The sequence below is a fragment of the Nestor notabilis genome, unplaced genomic scaffold (genome assembly GCF_000696875.1).
Source record: "Nestor notabilis isolate BGI_N333 unplaced genomic scaffold, ASM69687v1 Scaffold13735, whole genome shotgun sequence".
NCBI lineage: Eukaryota > Metazoa > Chordata > Aves > Psittaciformes > Psittacidae > Nestor > Nestor notabilis.
Window position 1 is genome coordinate 841 of NW_009930714.1, and position 14,778 is coordinate 15,618.

General features: G+C 44.3%; 1 protein-coding gene across 1 annotated transcript; it reads left to right on the forward strand.

Moving 5' to 3' along the window:
• Positions 1 to 1,743: 1,743 nt before the first annotated feature.
• LOC104400520 (cholesterol 24-hydroxylase) lies at positions 1,744 to 12,841 on the forward strand (the record flags this gene model as incomplete). The annotated part of the gene is made up of 14 exons (XM_010015542.1): positions 1,744 to 1,821; positions 2,151 to 2,232; positions 2,782 to 2,855; positions 3,520 to 3,606; positions 4,249 to 4,387; positions 5,238 to 5,348; positions 6,140 to 6,296; positions 6,599 to 6,661; positions 7,760 to 7,832; positions 8,285 to 8,369; positions 10,240 to 10,350; positions 10,608 to 10,696; positions 11,560 to 11,626; positions 12,513 to 12,841. Coding segments are annotated over 14 exons (1,378 nt in total), but the record flags the coding sequence as incomplete, so codon positions are not given.
• Between the last annotated feature and the right edge of the window lie 1,937 nt (positions 12,842 to 14,778).

The following is a 14,778-nucleotide window of genomic DNA, read 5'->3' on the forward strand; positions in this document are numbered from 1 at the left end:
TCCTTGTAGGCCCCCTTCAGATACTGGAAGGCTGCTATGAGGTCTCCATGCAGCCTTCTCTTCTCCAGGCTGAACAGCCCCAACTTTCTCAGCCTGTCTTCATACGGGAGGTGCTCCAGTCCTCTTATCATCCTCGTGGCCCTCCTCTGGACTTGCTCCAACAGCTCCATGTCCTCTTTATGTTGAGCACACCAGAACTGGACACAATACTCCAAGTGAGGCCTCACAAGAGCAGAGTAGAGGGGCAGGATCACCTCCTTTGACCTGCTGGTCGCGGTTCTTTTGATACAGCCCAGGATACGGTTGGTTTCTGGGCTCAAGCGCACACTGAAGCCAGCTCATGTTCAGCTTCTCATCAATCACCACCCCCAAGTCCTTCTCTGCAGGGCTGCTTTGAATCTCTTCTCCGCCCAGCCTGTAGCTGTGCCTGGGGTTGTGCTGACCCAGGTGCAGGACTTTGCACTTGTCTTGGTTAAACTTCATGAGGTTGGCATTGGCCCACCTCACAAGTGTGTCAAGGTCCCTCTGGGTGGCATCCCTTCCCTCCATGATAAGACAAACATTGACAAATGGGTAAGTCCAGTGGTGGGCAGCCAGGATACCTGGGAGCCTGAGAGCTCGGCTTGCTGTGGGTGGAGAAGCAGCTGCTGAAGGGCAGAGGGGATCCACCGGCCATTTTCAGCTACCTAATGGGTGGTTTGAGAGTATGGAGCACAACTCTCCCTGGAGTTGTGAAATGAAGGACAAAGGGCAATAGGCACAAGCTGTCTCAAGGGATAATCCCAGTTGCATATAAGGCAAAACACTTTCACCATGAGGGTGAAGCCCTGAGTCACGTATTGCATGTGTCATAGCTCTGATGTTGACTGGCCTGGAGCAGGGGACTGGACTGGATACCTCCAGAGGTTCTTGCCAACCCAGAATTACTCTGAAATGGGATTAATCCAAATCCAAACACTTCTCAGCTGAGACTGTATCTGATAAACTGAAGAAGAGCAGCACCAGAAGCAAAGGCTGGCTTGTGTCTGGATGCTGACCACTGACACCAGGTTGTGGTCAGCAGACCTGCTCCCCAGCCAGCCAGTCCACAGCCTGTGTCCTTTCAAGGTGTTATTCTGTCCCAGATGCATGACTTTCCCTTTGTTCTTTATCAAAGGGCTTTGGCCCTTTGATAAAAGCTTAAGAAAGCCTTATTTTAGGGTGAAGTACAACAGAATCTTATCAAAACCTCAGACTTTGCCTTAAATTTTACGGCTGAATGATGACAGCATAGTGTTAATGCCCTTTATTTCCTGGGCTGATTTATTTTACTGGAACTAATACAGCACGTCTCTAAAGGAGACCTGTGCAGAACAGGCTGGAAAAGTGAGTTCTGGTGGGCTTGTGTAGTTTTTACCCATTAATGTCTCACCTGTGAAGACAGGAGGTCATCTCTTCAAGGTTTGCTTCATATTGAAAATCTAATAGCAAGAAATGGGCAAAAGGGATTCTTGGCAAATACATATTTTCAGTTGCTAGTGTCACATAGTTACATATCCCAAACCAAGCCCTTGCTTAGTTTTTTTTTCACTGCATGCAGTAAGTAATTGGGACATCTCATTAGCAGATTAATGTTTTAGGCCTGTTGTAACACCTGACTTAATTGGGTAGTGATGGGACAGGGGATGACTGAGCACAAAGGTTGCAATCCGCACAAAACACTGTGTTTGCATTCTTGTGACACTCAACCTTCATTTTTTGCAGCTTTTTATTTGGTCATCTGCCAATCTTATGGAGAATGCTGAGGAAAGGGGAGTTTATGCATGATTTCTTCCTGCAGTGGTAAGTTGAGATTCATCAACAACGTCAAATGGAGTAGCCCTGTAGCACAAATTGGGAAATCAAGGCAGAGAGGCCCTGAATTACATGTTTAGCATTATTCAGAAGGTCGGTAGAGGAGCTAGAGAAGGTTCATTGATCTTTTTCTCAGTGGCTTTATGTGCTGGAGACTGCAGTGGTTCCCAGTACATGCTGCTTGGTCCTTTGAGGTTATTAGTTCTGAACTGCTGTGTGTTGGTGGTTTGTACCATAATTCTCTCTCTCTTTTTTTTTTTTTTTTTTTTTTTTTTTGTTGTTGTTTTTTGTTTTTTTCTCCCCTTCTCTTCTTGTAGGGCAGAGAAATATGGACCTGTTGTACGGCTTAATGCCTTTCACAGAGTCTCAGTAATGGTTCTGAGTCCTGAAGGAGTGAAGGTACTGCAAAATAAACCTGGATCGACAGTGAGGATCAGTCTGTCCCTCCAGAAAGAGAGAGGTGGTGCCTGACATTCAGGGCAGTATGGTGCAGCCAGTCTGATCCTGCAGAGGGCAGCTCTGCCTGGGTTGGGAGTATGAAATGCTCTGTTCTCCAGGCTGTCATGATTTAGTTTCTTTCTCACTTGGTTGATTTACTTTGTTACATTTATTTAAGCAGCAGATAGAGCAAGCATCCACCGTTTCTGAAAAGTAGACTCTCTGCAAGAGCTTAGTATCTCAAATTAGCAAGGCACTGGGACTGAATTTCTTCCTCTAAATCTTTGCAGTAACCACAGAGTGAGATTTTGGGTCATTGGGCAAAAAGTGCTAGAGGCATGCTAAACAAGCCAGTGCACAGGCACTGGGAAATCAGGGCACACCAAATAATTCATCTAGTCTTCAGCCTATTGCTACAGGAGAAAAAGAATGAACGTGTGAGTGGCTTTTTATGTTTTGTTTGGGAAATGGATCACACTCGGTATTCACTGACCTGAGATTTGATTTTAGGAGTTCTTGATGTCACCACAGTACCCAAAGGATCGCTTTGTGTACGGTCGTATGTTCAACATATTTGGTGAGAGGTAGGTGAAACCCATCTGTAGCCATAGTGATCTGAAAACTGCAAGATTAATAGAGTCACAGGCATGACACTTCTTTTGACTTGGACCATTTATCTTTGTGGGGATGACTAATTCCAGACATATGTAAGAGCATGTACCTATTAAATTATGTGCTAAGTCCTATGTCTTCCCAGGCAGGGAGGAGGTTATGTTGGATTTCTTTTACCTTGGTCATACTTTTTTTTTTTCACCTGTGGGTGTTCAGTTTGTCTCAGAACAGTTAGCTGAAGACCATCATCAAACTTCTCACTTAAATTTTAGAGCACTGATTTATTCCTTAATGCATGGGGGTTTCCAGCTCCTAAGTCCAATACAAAAAAGGGGATTTTCTCTTAGCCTGAAGCTTTTAAAAAGATTAATAATCTGGTCATTACATTAATTATTTGCATAGCAATTGTAATGAACCAGCATCTTTTTGGACTCAGCAGTTCACACCTACCAGGCAAAACGTATCTGCAGTTTAGTCGTTGTCCACAGTGATGCAATGACTGTACTTAGAGCAGCACAGTGCTCCCTACATGTGGGAAAAATACAAGAAAGTAGATGTGGAAGACTTGTCTTGTGACTGGGTTTGGCCGGCTCCGTTGATGAAAACTGTTCCCGTCCTTGTTTTCCTAAATGCTAGGTTCCTAGGGAATGGCTTGGTAACTGTTTGCGACCATGAGCATTGGCACAAGCAGCGGAAGATAATGGATCCAGCTTTCAGCCGAACGTAAGGCAATTATCTCTGGGATGATCTAGCTGTAATTTCTACTGTATTTTCATGATTCTGTCCATCGTTGATCCACTATTTGATATTTAGAAAGAGAAAAAAAACCCAACAAAAACATTAGTGCTAAAATCACATTTTACTTGGAGTCCAACGCACCATTTCCAAGACTAGTGTAATGTGAGCAGACTTCCCGTGGGGTGGTGGCACCCATATAAGCTCAGTGATGGCAGAAAGATCCCAGGCTCGTGTGTTAAGGAGTGCGGTGATGGCTGCTTTATCCAGTCAGAAAACAGACTTCAGAGTCTTATCATTCACCTAATTGATAAGCAGGGGATTGTTCTGGTTGGTTTGTTTGTTGCTTTGTGTTTAGGGTCTGAAGATAAAGTCCATTTGCTTTGGCATGCACAGGCCAAAGCTCTTTGCCATGACAGCTGTTGTTTACATGGCAAGGTGGAGCAGGGCTGCTGTAAGAAGAATTTAACTAATTTTATCTGTTCACTTTTTAAATTCAGGCAATTTTATTATTATTGTTAATGATAATAGTATCTTTGCAATTTTCTATGGCAAATAATGAAGATAATTTTGCCTGAGCAAAGATGTCCTCTCCAGAGCCCCCATCACACATTTTTATTGATTGTTCAGCTACCTGATGGGTCTGATGGAAACTTTTAATGAAAAAGCAGAGGAGCTGATGGAGAAGCTAGAGGAAAAGGCAGATGGAAAGAAAGAGTTTAGCATGCTGACGATGATGAACCGGGTGACTATGGATATCATTGCAAAGGTACCAGCTGTCCGCTTTCTTGTTTCCTCTGCAACTGGCAGGAAGATGCAGAAGTAATGGGTAGTAGCAGCAGGACAGGGTTAGGAGCTGGAGCCAGGGAGCAAGACCTTTATCCAGCAGTGCTAGAAGAACTGAAGGACTAATTGTATCATAGAATCAGCTAAGTTGGAAAAAACCATTACCCCAGAACTGCCAAGGCCACCACTAAACCATGTCCCTAAGAGTCTCATCTAGATGGGTCTGGAACACTTCTAGGGACAGTGATTCCACCACTTCCCTGGGAAGCGTGTTCCAATGCTTGGCAAACCTTTAGGTGATGAATTTTTTCCTAATATCCAGTCTAAGCCTCTCAATGCGCAGCTTGAGGCTGTTTCCTCTTGTTCTATCACTGTCACTTCGTTTTGGGCTGACTTATAGGAAGGGACAGTTAGGGAAGGGACTGCACAGCCTAGGTGTGGCCTGCAGGGCAGGGACCATTTGCAAAAGCCCTTACAGCCTCATACCTCACATCACTGTGTGCCAGAAGGGGCACACTAGTGCTCATTCGTGTATGGATGTTGTATTATTGCCATTATATGTCAGCATGAAGTCTGCCTTACACTGCCTTTTACCTTCTCTGTGCAAAACAGTTTGGATGAATGGAGAGTAATAGTAAATTATTAATCCTCCCAAATAAGGAGGAAGCATAATGTAGATACTACCCTTCCCTTGCAGCCTCCTGCAAGTCAGGATCTAGTCTGAGGTACTTTTGGGGGAAAAGACAGTGGGGTGAGGCAGTCCTGTGCTTTCACCTCAGCCCCAGGGAGCCAGGAGAATGCAACGAGTTGCCTTTTTCTCTCTCACTCCTCAGGTAGCCTTTGGCTTGGAATTAAATGCACTGAGTGATGACCAGACACCTTTCCCGCATGCTGTGACTATGGTTTTGTTGGGAATGACCAAGATGCGTATCCCCTTCTTGCGGGTCTGTACACTCCTCACTTCAGTCCTCCCTTCTTGTGTCCACATGGAGCCTCTGCTCCTGCATGAGTTAGTGGGCTGGAGCTGTGCAAGGCCCATATACAATGGGGAAAGACATCAGTATTTCTTCCCCTCCAATGTGCATCAAGGTAAAATTCAGTCATGCTTTATAGCAGTTGCAAAATTAACATTTAATGCTTCCTTTCTGCCTTCTCTCCCCCTGTATATGTCATTATCTCATATGGTTTTATACTTTCACACCCTTCACTACAAAAATCGTGGGTTTTGCCATTTGTCCAAGAAGGATGGCCACCATCGCTCAAGGTGGAAGAAATCTGAACATTCTTATGATGAAAAATTCGTATTTTTGACCTAATTTCATATACTAGGAAATTATGGAAGTCATATGAAATATTAAAGTTGAAAATCATTCCAGTTTCTCACGAAAACTGTAGTTCAGGCTTTTAGAGCTCCTGATTCCCTTTTGGGCCCAGAGGTAAGATTCTGTATTGCGTGCTGCAGTTTCTTTCAATGGAGCGAGAGGTGAGGAATTTTGCTTACTGCGCCCAAAACATCAGCTCTGACAAAGCAGGACATCAGCATGCACTGATGGAAATATTTCTCATGTCAGCTGAAACCCTCCACCTTGGGGATGTTCATTTTGTTCTGTGGAGAGCAGATGTGTTTGCAACAAATGTTGCTTAGCAGAAAACAAGGTGCTTGCTTGAAAAATAACACTGGCAATATATTTTACCAGCAAAAGCAATAAAATGACTGAAGAAATTCTGTATTCAGTACATGCCAGGGAAACAGAAGCTGGTAAAGGAGGTCCAGGAGAGTGTGAGGCTGCTGCGGCGTGTGGGGAAGGAATGCCTTGACCAGAGGAGAGAGGCCATCCAGAGTGGGAAGGAAGACACGCTGGATATTCTTACGCAGATACTGAAAGGAAATGGTAGGGAAAATGTTGCTGTTTAAGTGAATTTCTGTGTTATGATTTGCCATGACATTTGGGGAGGATTGTTTTGGGTGTCTGAACTTTGGCCCTCCTTTAACTTCTTTTTCACATTGAAGATGGTGAGAGCTGCTTTGAAACTTCCCAGTTTCTTTGTATTGGATCAAATACCGGTTGCCTGTTCAGCATCCCCTTCCAGTGCCACTTCAGACAAAATGTGCGAAATGGGGCAGAGCAGTCTGGCTGTTCCAGCTGGGGCATGGGGGTGTTTTCTAACCTTGTTTGCTTTTCTCTCTTGTCAGCTTTGGAGGACACTAGAGATGATGAAAATATTCTGGATAACTTTATCACTTTCTTTGTTGCAGGTTGGTAGCTATTTTAATGCTTAGATATGTCATGTGGGCATCTGTACTCATTTTGGGGCTGTCTAGAGGGTCGTGATTAACATACTCTGTGTGATGCTGCTGTAACAAGGAGTCACTTGATTGTCAGATAGCAGTATTAAACTGGCATAGGACTAGCTGGGTGAGGTCTCAAGAGAACTCAGTTTCTCACAGGCAAATGTAATGCTATCCTCCTTCAGTCATATCAACACAGCAAATAATGCCAGGCCAGTGGTTTCCAGCCTGCAGTGCAGAGGGCAGCACTGCTTCCTGGGGTGCAGGGCTATTCCTTATGGGGTTCTGCCCTTCCTCCCAGATCCTGCTAAACCCCACTGAAAGCATCTTTAACATATTCCACGCGCCTTCACATCGCCTTACCCACACAATTAAACACAGTTCTTGCCGTAAGAGCATTAGTCAACGCTTAGTAGGAGAGGGCACTGTCAGGCCAGTCAGAAAAAGCAGGGGCTGAGGTGAACACATGAGATAAACAACTTGGAAAGGTCAATCTTACAAGTAAGTAGGATTTAGGTTCCTAAGAAGGGGAGGTCCATGCACCATTCTTCTGCATGAAAGACATTACTGCAACAAATACATCTTTGTAGAAGTCTGTTTTCTGTAACGTTTTAAAATAATACATATGCCTATCCATGAAGAAATGAAAACTATCCTCATAAAGCAGACATTTCAAGGAAGGACGGTTAGAACTCAGTTTTCCCTCAAAACCAGTAAATCCTTGCTTCTCAGCAGAATGGTGTGTCCCATGATATGACAGGGCAAATATTGAACCTCACTCACCCCTCTGTTAGAGAGCTCATAACCCGCAGGTGCCATATGCAGCAACTGAGTAGAGCAAGATGGGTCATATCTTTACAAACTATGTCTTGTTCTCGTCATTCCTGGAAGCCACTTATGTAAAATTTGTAACCTTTTTAGTATTTCCTTTGCTTTCTAGCATACTTGAAATAAAACATCTGGGGCCTGACATTTAAAATTTCCTGTTCCCAAATCACACTAGCAGACCATCTTTGTATCATATGATTTCATACTAACCTTGAAACCGATTTTTGGTGTCATTAGGTCATGAAACCACTGCCAATCAGTTGTCATTTACTGTCATGGCACTTGCTCAGCATCCGGAAATACTGGAAAGGTATGTGTGCTCCAGTTGGCAAACCCAGCTTCCTGTTAATTTCAAGGTGAACTTAATTGTAAGAATTATTAAAAAGCTAGGATAAATTCCCAATAAATTCTAGCCTCCCTTCTGAAATAAATAGTTTCATTGTTCCAGTATATCTAAAATTTAAAAAAAAGCTTAAGGTGAGTTACTTCATTTCCCTCTAGGTGGTGGGTTTTTTTATTTCTAAGCCTTTATACATGCTGGTCCTGAATCCTACCTGATTTGCCTGTACGCCCATTTCTGCTATCAGCCCATTGCTGATACGAGGCACAAGCTCAGGCAGGCTGCGTGGGAATCAGTAGGCATTTAGCCTAAGGATGGAAGTCAAAGTCCAGCTCAGTGTCTGGGAAATTAGAAATGTAATTTGTCAACTTGCCTAGCAAGAAATGGGCGTCTGCAGCTAACCATTTTTAATTGAACTGCAGGCTTCAGGCTGAAGTGGATGATGTTCTTGGTGCTAAGAGAGACCTTGACTATGAGGACCTTGGCAAACTCACCTACTTATCGCAGGTACTGCAGGAGTGAGGTAAAATACCAGTCGGAGCTGTTTGGTAGCACCTCTGCCATGTCATGGAGGAGCCCCACACTTTTAACATTTTAGGAACAATGTCTGATTTGATCCTGATGGCGTTTGTCCCCAGAGAGTTAGCAAGCAGGTACTGTGAGCCATTTGCAGCAGCCCAGCCTTGTTGGGAAGGATGCTCCTCAAATTGTTTTCCAAAATCCCACACAATTCCTTCACTGCTTTCCTTAATTATTAGCAAGCTGGGAGCTAGAGTGGAGTTGCTTAATCCCTACCTGTTTAAGCTGAAACCACAGCCATATTCTAAGAAGGGTTGGCAACTCTGAGCCCAACCTGTGTGTGAATCCCATGCACTTCCCAAACTCACAGCTCTATTTTTGTTTGATTATTGTTAAAGCATTTCCAGCTATGATCTCACCATGCACCATAAACTCAGTGGGATTTGAGGATGTCCAAAAATAGAGGCTAGTTTTTGTAATTCCAATTTTTTTATTATTCAGTCTTGAAACCCTCTTCAGTCACTTGGGGGGTTGGAGCATAGAATAAAAGAGAGTTTGGTCCTAAGAAAGAGGTTTTGTGTATAGAAATGCTAGTTGGTAATGAACTGTAAAGCTAGGGCTTGGCTACTCGCCAGTGTTTGTGTTGCGTATCCTTTTTAACAAGAAGGGGGATACCAATAGCCCTCAGGAGAGGCTGAACTGCAGCCGTGCCAGCTACTCTTCTGCTTAAATTTCCATGTGATTTTTAGTAGTGTGATATGATCACTTTTCCCTGAAACTGCCCTGCCAAGGGCTTATGATGCTGTTTTACTATTTCCCATATCTCATCCCACAAATCACTGTGCTTTGACGGTGGGTAGATTTCAAAGGTGTATTTCTCCTAAGGAAAAGGCATCTCTGTGTGATTACAGAAAGCAACAGGTTTCCCTTGGCTTCTCCAAACACCATCACAATTATACCACTCCAATTAGGATGAGGTATTTAAGCCTTTCAGTTTTAAGACAGCTCATATGACAGCCTCTCAAAGCAGATTATTTAATGAACAAGCTCGGATCTATACAACCAACATCACAGTCACCTTTGGTCAGAGCCAGTCCATCACTGAAGTATCAGAGACCATGGGACTCCTCTCCTGCCGCTCAGGCAATTCTGAATCCTTTTGTCCATGCTGCTTTTTCATTAGTCCACTTGTGCATACACACTGTTAATTGCATTTGCAGTGCTATGCTAATGTGTGCTGTTAATTAGGTTTCACTTTGATGAAAAAAGCCATTCTTACAGCTCACTGCCACCAAAAGAAATGGTCTCGCTCCATTTTTTTTAACTTGCTGTTCCCTGTTCATTCTCCTTTGCCAAGTTGCTTTTTGTCATTTTGGTGCTCTGACCTGGCTCAGCTCCCCAAGCAGCAGAAGAAAGACAAAGGCAGGAGCACAGTGCTGAGAGTGGGAAGGAGGTGGGAACAACCACTCATCCTCATGGCAGCCAGCACCGGGAATAGTTCATCAGGGGCATGAGACCCCACTCTCAGATAGTTTCTTGGATTTCGCTTCCCAGTGCTTTTTCACTTAGCTGTTGATGTGACTTGAGCTGTTAGATCAGTTCAGTGCATGGGATCTCTTGTGGTTCTGCTTCTTTTTTGCTCTGTATTTTACCAGTTGTAAGAAAGAACCAGGCCTGAAAGAGCTCACTTCGCCATATATTTTGCCCACAGGAGTCCAGGGCGGGTACATCAGCATCTATTCCACAAGCCAAAGCTCCCATTTAGCCAAAGTGGAAGACCATAGGGAAGTAACTTATTATATTTGTGCTTCCCACACTGTATTGACTAACTGGCCTTTTGTGCTTTTCGTTGATGCAGGTGCTGAAGGAATCGCTGCGGCTGTACCCACCTGCCCCGGGGACGCTGCGCTGGATAGACAAGGAGCATGTCATCAACGGCATCAGAATTCCTGCGAAAACAACGCTCTTTGTGAGTCCCATCCACCATCAGCAGCTTTTAGCAGCTGTATTTGATCCAACTGTGATGGATCTGCATATCAGACGGCAAAAACCCTCCCTGAGCATATTTCTACCGGCCTGTCTAAAATTTTGGCTGAAACTGGGGTATGAATTTGGATTGGTTTTGCCCGGGATGCGGAAGGAAGTTCTAATTTTATACCCGTGACAGCAAAAAGGCATTTTCAGTGTGCTGCTCCTGACTAACACAAATAAACTCTTTCTTGACAGTTCAACACTTACATAATGGGAAGGATGGAAAAGTATTTCAAGGATCCACTCACTTTCAATCCAGACCGATTTAGCAAAGATGCACCTAAGTGAGTTTCTTTTTACTCCCAGGTTATTAAATATGTAATAAGGAACCATTATAGGAAGAGATTTCAAGGGGGAGGGGGAGAGGAATAAAACTGTTTTTCCATAGTTATCCAAATTCAGATAGAGAGCAGTAACATGCAGCTTTTGTTCAGAAGGTCTTTAGACCACATGATACCTTACAAGAAAAGACCAATACTAATGTTATTGAATGTTTATATTGAGGTCAAAGCTTTGGGCCAATACCAGGTTGAGTATTTGTCTTAGTGCAGTACAAACATTTAATGTCTGGTAACCCTGGCTTCAGGATGCTTGAAGTGTCTCCACATTTGAGAGCGGACAAGAGGCTGAGGGACAGAAGGTGCTGTTCAACCATAGAGGACGGGCAGCCTAAGTCTAATAAGTAGTCAGGAGTGCAATAGGAGGGACCAGTGACCTAAACAGATGGTGCTGATCCCTGCATCTAGCTACTTCATGAGTTTTACTTCAGCTTAGAGTAAGTCTAGTCTGAACCAAATGCCCCCTTACTCGCATGGTTCAGAGCTGCCCAAAGGGGCAATAATTGGGTGGATCATTATGTCCTCATGACGGGCTGGAGAGCATTTGGAGTATGCTTGACATTCAGCTTTAAAATAAGGTTAGCATGTATCAAAACAGCTTTGGGAGCTGAGCCATGGAGATGACAAGGAAAACTCATTGCAGAGCTGTATTGCTGCTCTGAAGCAAAAACATGAGAATTTGGAGATTTTCTTAAGCCAGCTGGGTGAGCTGGTATTTAGACCATTTCCTTGCTGCTGTGATCAAATATTCACTTGTTGCATTACAACCAAGCTGTCGAGGTGACGGTTTTGAACGTTTTTCTTTGCAGGCCATATTACTGCTATTTTCCATTCTCTCTGGGACCCCGGTCCTGCATCGGGCAGGCGTTTGCACAGGTAAGCAAAGGCCTGAAATGGCACTTTATTAGTGAACACTGGGTCAGCTCAGGGTGTGCATGACTGTGGCTGGTGATGGGGAGACCAAAAGCAATACTGATAGTCACTGGCCCTCTTTCCTCTAGAGGGAAGATCCCCACCATGCCCATGACCAGGCATGTCTCTCAAATGCTATTAGACATACCCACACCAGACTGGTCCCTTGTCACTCTGCACACAGTAGACCAAGGTGTCTAGAGGGAAGACGGCAGCAGAGGGCTGTTCTCCTTCTGAACTGTCCTGGGTCACCCTGCTTGAATCCAACCCTCTTGATGGGAATTGCAGTCAACATCCCTTTGCCTGCCAAGGTCAGACATGCTGGCGTTATGCAAAGGCTTGGGGCCATCCCATGGGTGTAGCTGGCAGAGTCAAGGCAGGGAAAACATTAGCTGGCAGAAGGGCACAAGCCAGGACTGGCACTGAGGAGGTGAGGAGGGGACTGCTTCGATGGGAGGAACAACTTAATGAAGTAATGAGCATGGCACAGAGTGTTTCAGAAGGACAATAGGAGGCCAGCTCTTCAGGTCTGTGCTGTTGTATTCATCTAAGCACCCGTGCTCAAGATGTTCAAGTTAAAGTGCTTAGTTTTACACTCTGATTTCCAAAATGGGGTTAACACATAAACACAAGGACCGATCTCAGTGCCTATCAGGGCTCCTCAAATCCAGGAAGCCCCAGGCAACTCTTCTTCCTGCTCAAACTCAGCCAGCAGCATTAACAGAATAACATTTAACTTTTAAACCTCTGTACTGACAGAGCAGCATGACATAATACACTGACTGTAAGAAGTTGCAGTCCAAGCTGTATTTGCTGTCACTGATAATGAGTTTTCTTTTCTTCTTAACAGATGGAGGTAAAAGTGGTGATGGCAAAACTCCTGCAGAGGTTTGAATTTGAGCTGGTACCAGGGCAGAGTTTTAAACTCCTGGATGCTGGAACCTTGAGGCCACTAGATGGAGTAATGTGTAAATTAAAGCCAAGGAGTGTTGCAGGAAGCTGCCAAGAGTGACTACTCAGTGAGGGAAGCATGACGTGGTAGTGGTAGCATTTCTTCTAATTTTGAAGATCATCACACTAATCAAAGATTAGATTTTGCAGGCCCCTTTAGAGGGTTACTAGACTGAATTTTTTCCTAGCCTTCCTCATAATCTACTGAAGAAAAACTTAGGAGAGTCACTCTAGTGAGCATCTTCAATCAAAGCTTACCTGGAACTGCAAAGCTTGTTGTTTTCCTGGGTGACTATTTGGTTCTGACCAGATTTGGAAAAGAACATCCTTTCACTGGAGTATCCCTGGAGCTCCACACAAAACCTGCACTCAAATCCCAACTGATAGTTTCCACTAAGTTTACTTATGACACAACATGGTCTAAGTAAGCCCTTGTTGGGAGAGTTTCCTGCTTATGCAATGAAATCAGAACTTTGTAGAGCACAAGATTTGGGCTGAACTTGGGAAGAAAAGTTTTGAAATATTCTCTTGGTCAAAGCAATTTTCCCATCCCTACTCTAAATGAGAAGAACAATTAATAGGAGCAATCTGAAACAAAAACCAGAAACTGAGGGCACTTCTTTTGCCTGTTGCTATTGCCTCATTTTTATTCAGACTCTCCTACATTTCTTCCAGTATCATTCAAAGCATAGATTCCCAGTCCATGCTACAGAAGGGTGCTCTTCTGCTTCTTCCCCACAGCCTTTTCTCATTCTCATGAGATACTGTTCCTTTTGGGGGGGGTCTTGCTGAGTATGTTTTAACCCAGATCATTTTCCCTGTCTGACTTACCATGAAGCTACTTTGACCAGATACTTGGACCAGATAGTCTAGTAGGTACAGCAGCGGTGGCAGTAAGTGCCTCTAGCCAAATGCTGCTTAAAGTGATACTGCTGCTGGAGATGTCTGTAACTTGAGCCAGAGGCAGGAAAAGATCCTGCACCCCCTTCTGCCAATGTGCCAAAATTGCTCACTGCATATAGGTTTGCAGCCTGGTTCTGCTAGGGAAAATAACTATCATGTGAAATCATCACCTTCCAGAAATATGTGGATCCCTAATACAAGAGTTTGGGCCTCATCTATCATGAAATACAGGAAATTCAAGGCATTTGGTGCAGCCACTGTTATTTCTTACCTTTTTGAATTAAAAGGGCAAGAACACAGTTTGTACGCTGTCAAGTTTCCACATCAGGAGTGTAATGTCCACGAGCTTTCCCTGGCTCTGCTCCTGTTGTACACCATCTCATTCAGTGCAGCAGTAGGATAGGAGGCCAAAAAGGTTGATGTGGCTTTTGATAATACAAGCAATGTCATACAATGTACTAATATGGCTTATATCCTGATATACCAATAGCTGTATTGCTAGGGAAGGTTTAGTCCATCTATCAGTAGACCAGCTCTTCAAGCCCTTGTGCTGGATATGTTCTTGTATCCTCCTAGACATTCATAAAAAACTTATTCAAAGACCTGAGGACTTTCTTGCTGGATATGTGTTCCTGTGAGCTGATGTGATCAGGAGCAGGATACTAGATGGGTTAGTGGTGTAACAAAAGGATGCATTGCGAGAATATGTCAAAGGGAGGGAAGGATTTCAGTGGTGTGGGGAGCAGCGTATGCTGTGAACAGCACACACAGCTTGGTGGACATGCTGGCAAATTGTGCCATGGCAATGTGAGGCACAGCCATGCCAGCTCTCTGCTCTGCCCTATTAATGAATGAGTTGAAACGCATTACTTGCACAAACGTGTTGCCTTCTGCTACCCCTGCAATGGTGATGGGCATCTCCAAGGAGACCTTTAGGGAGGTGGTAGGACGTTAAAGTCCTGCAGCAAATTTTGTCAGACCTCATCTGCCTTAGACCAGAGTTTTCTGCCTGCTCACTGCTTACCCTCCTTGGTTGCTCTTCCTGTTCTCTGCAAGCCCAAACGCCATCCAGCTCTCCAGGGGAAGCTGACATAGGCCTCTCTCCTGTTCCTACAGCCAAAAGCTGTTCCCGTTGTTGCCTGTCAATGCTGATCGCCTTCCAGCAGATGGCAAGCTCTCATTATCGATGCACCCAACAGGAGCAGCGCTCTTCAGCATTGACAGCTCCTCCTCTTAGGAGACAAGCTGTCCTGGTTCCTCCA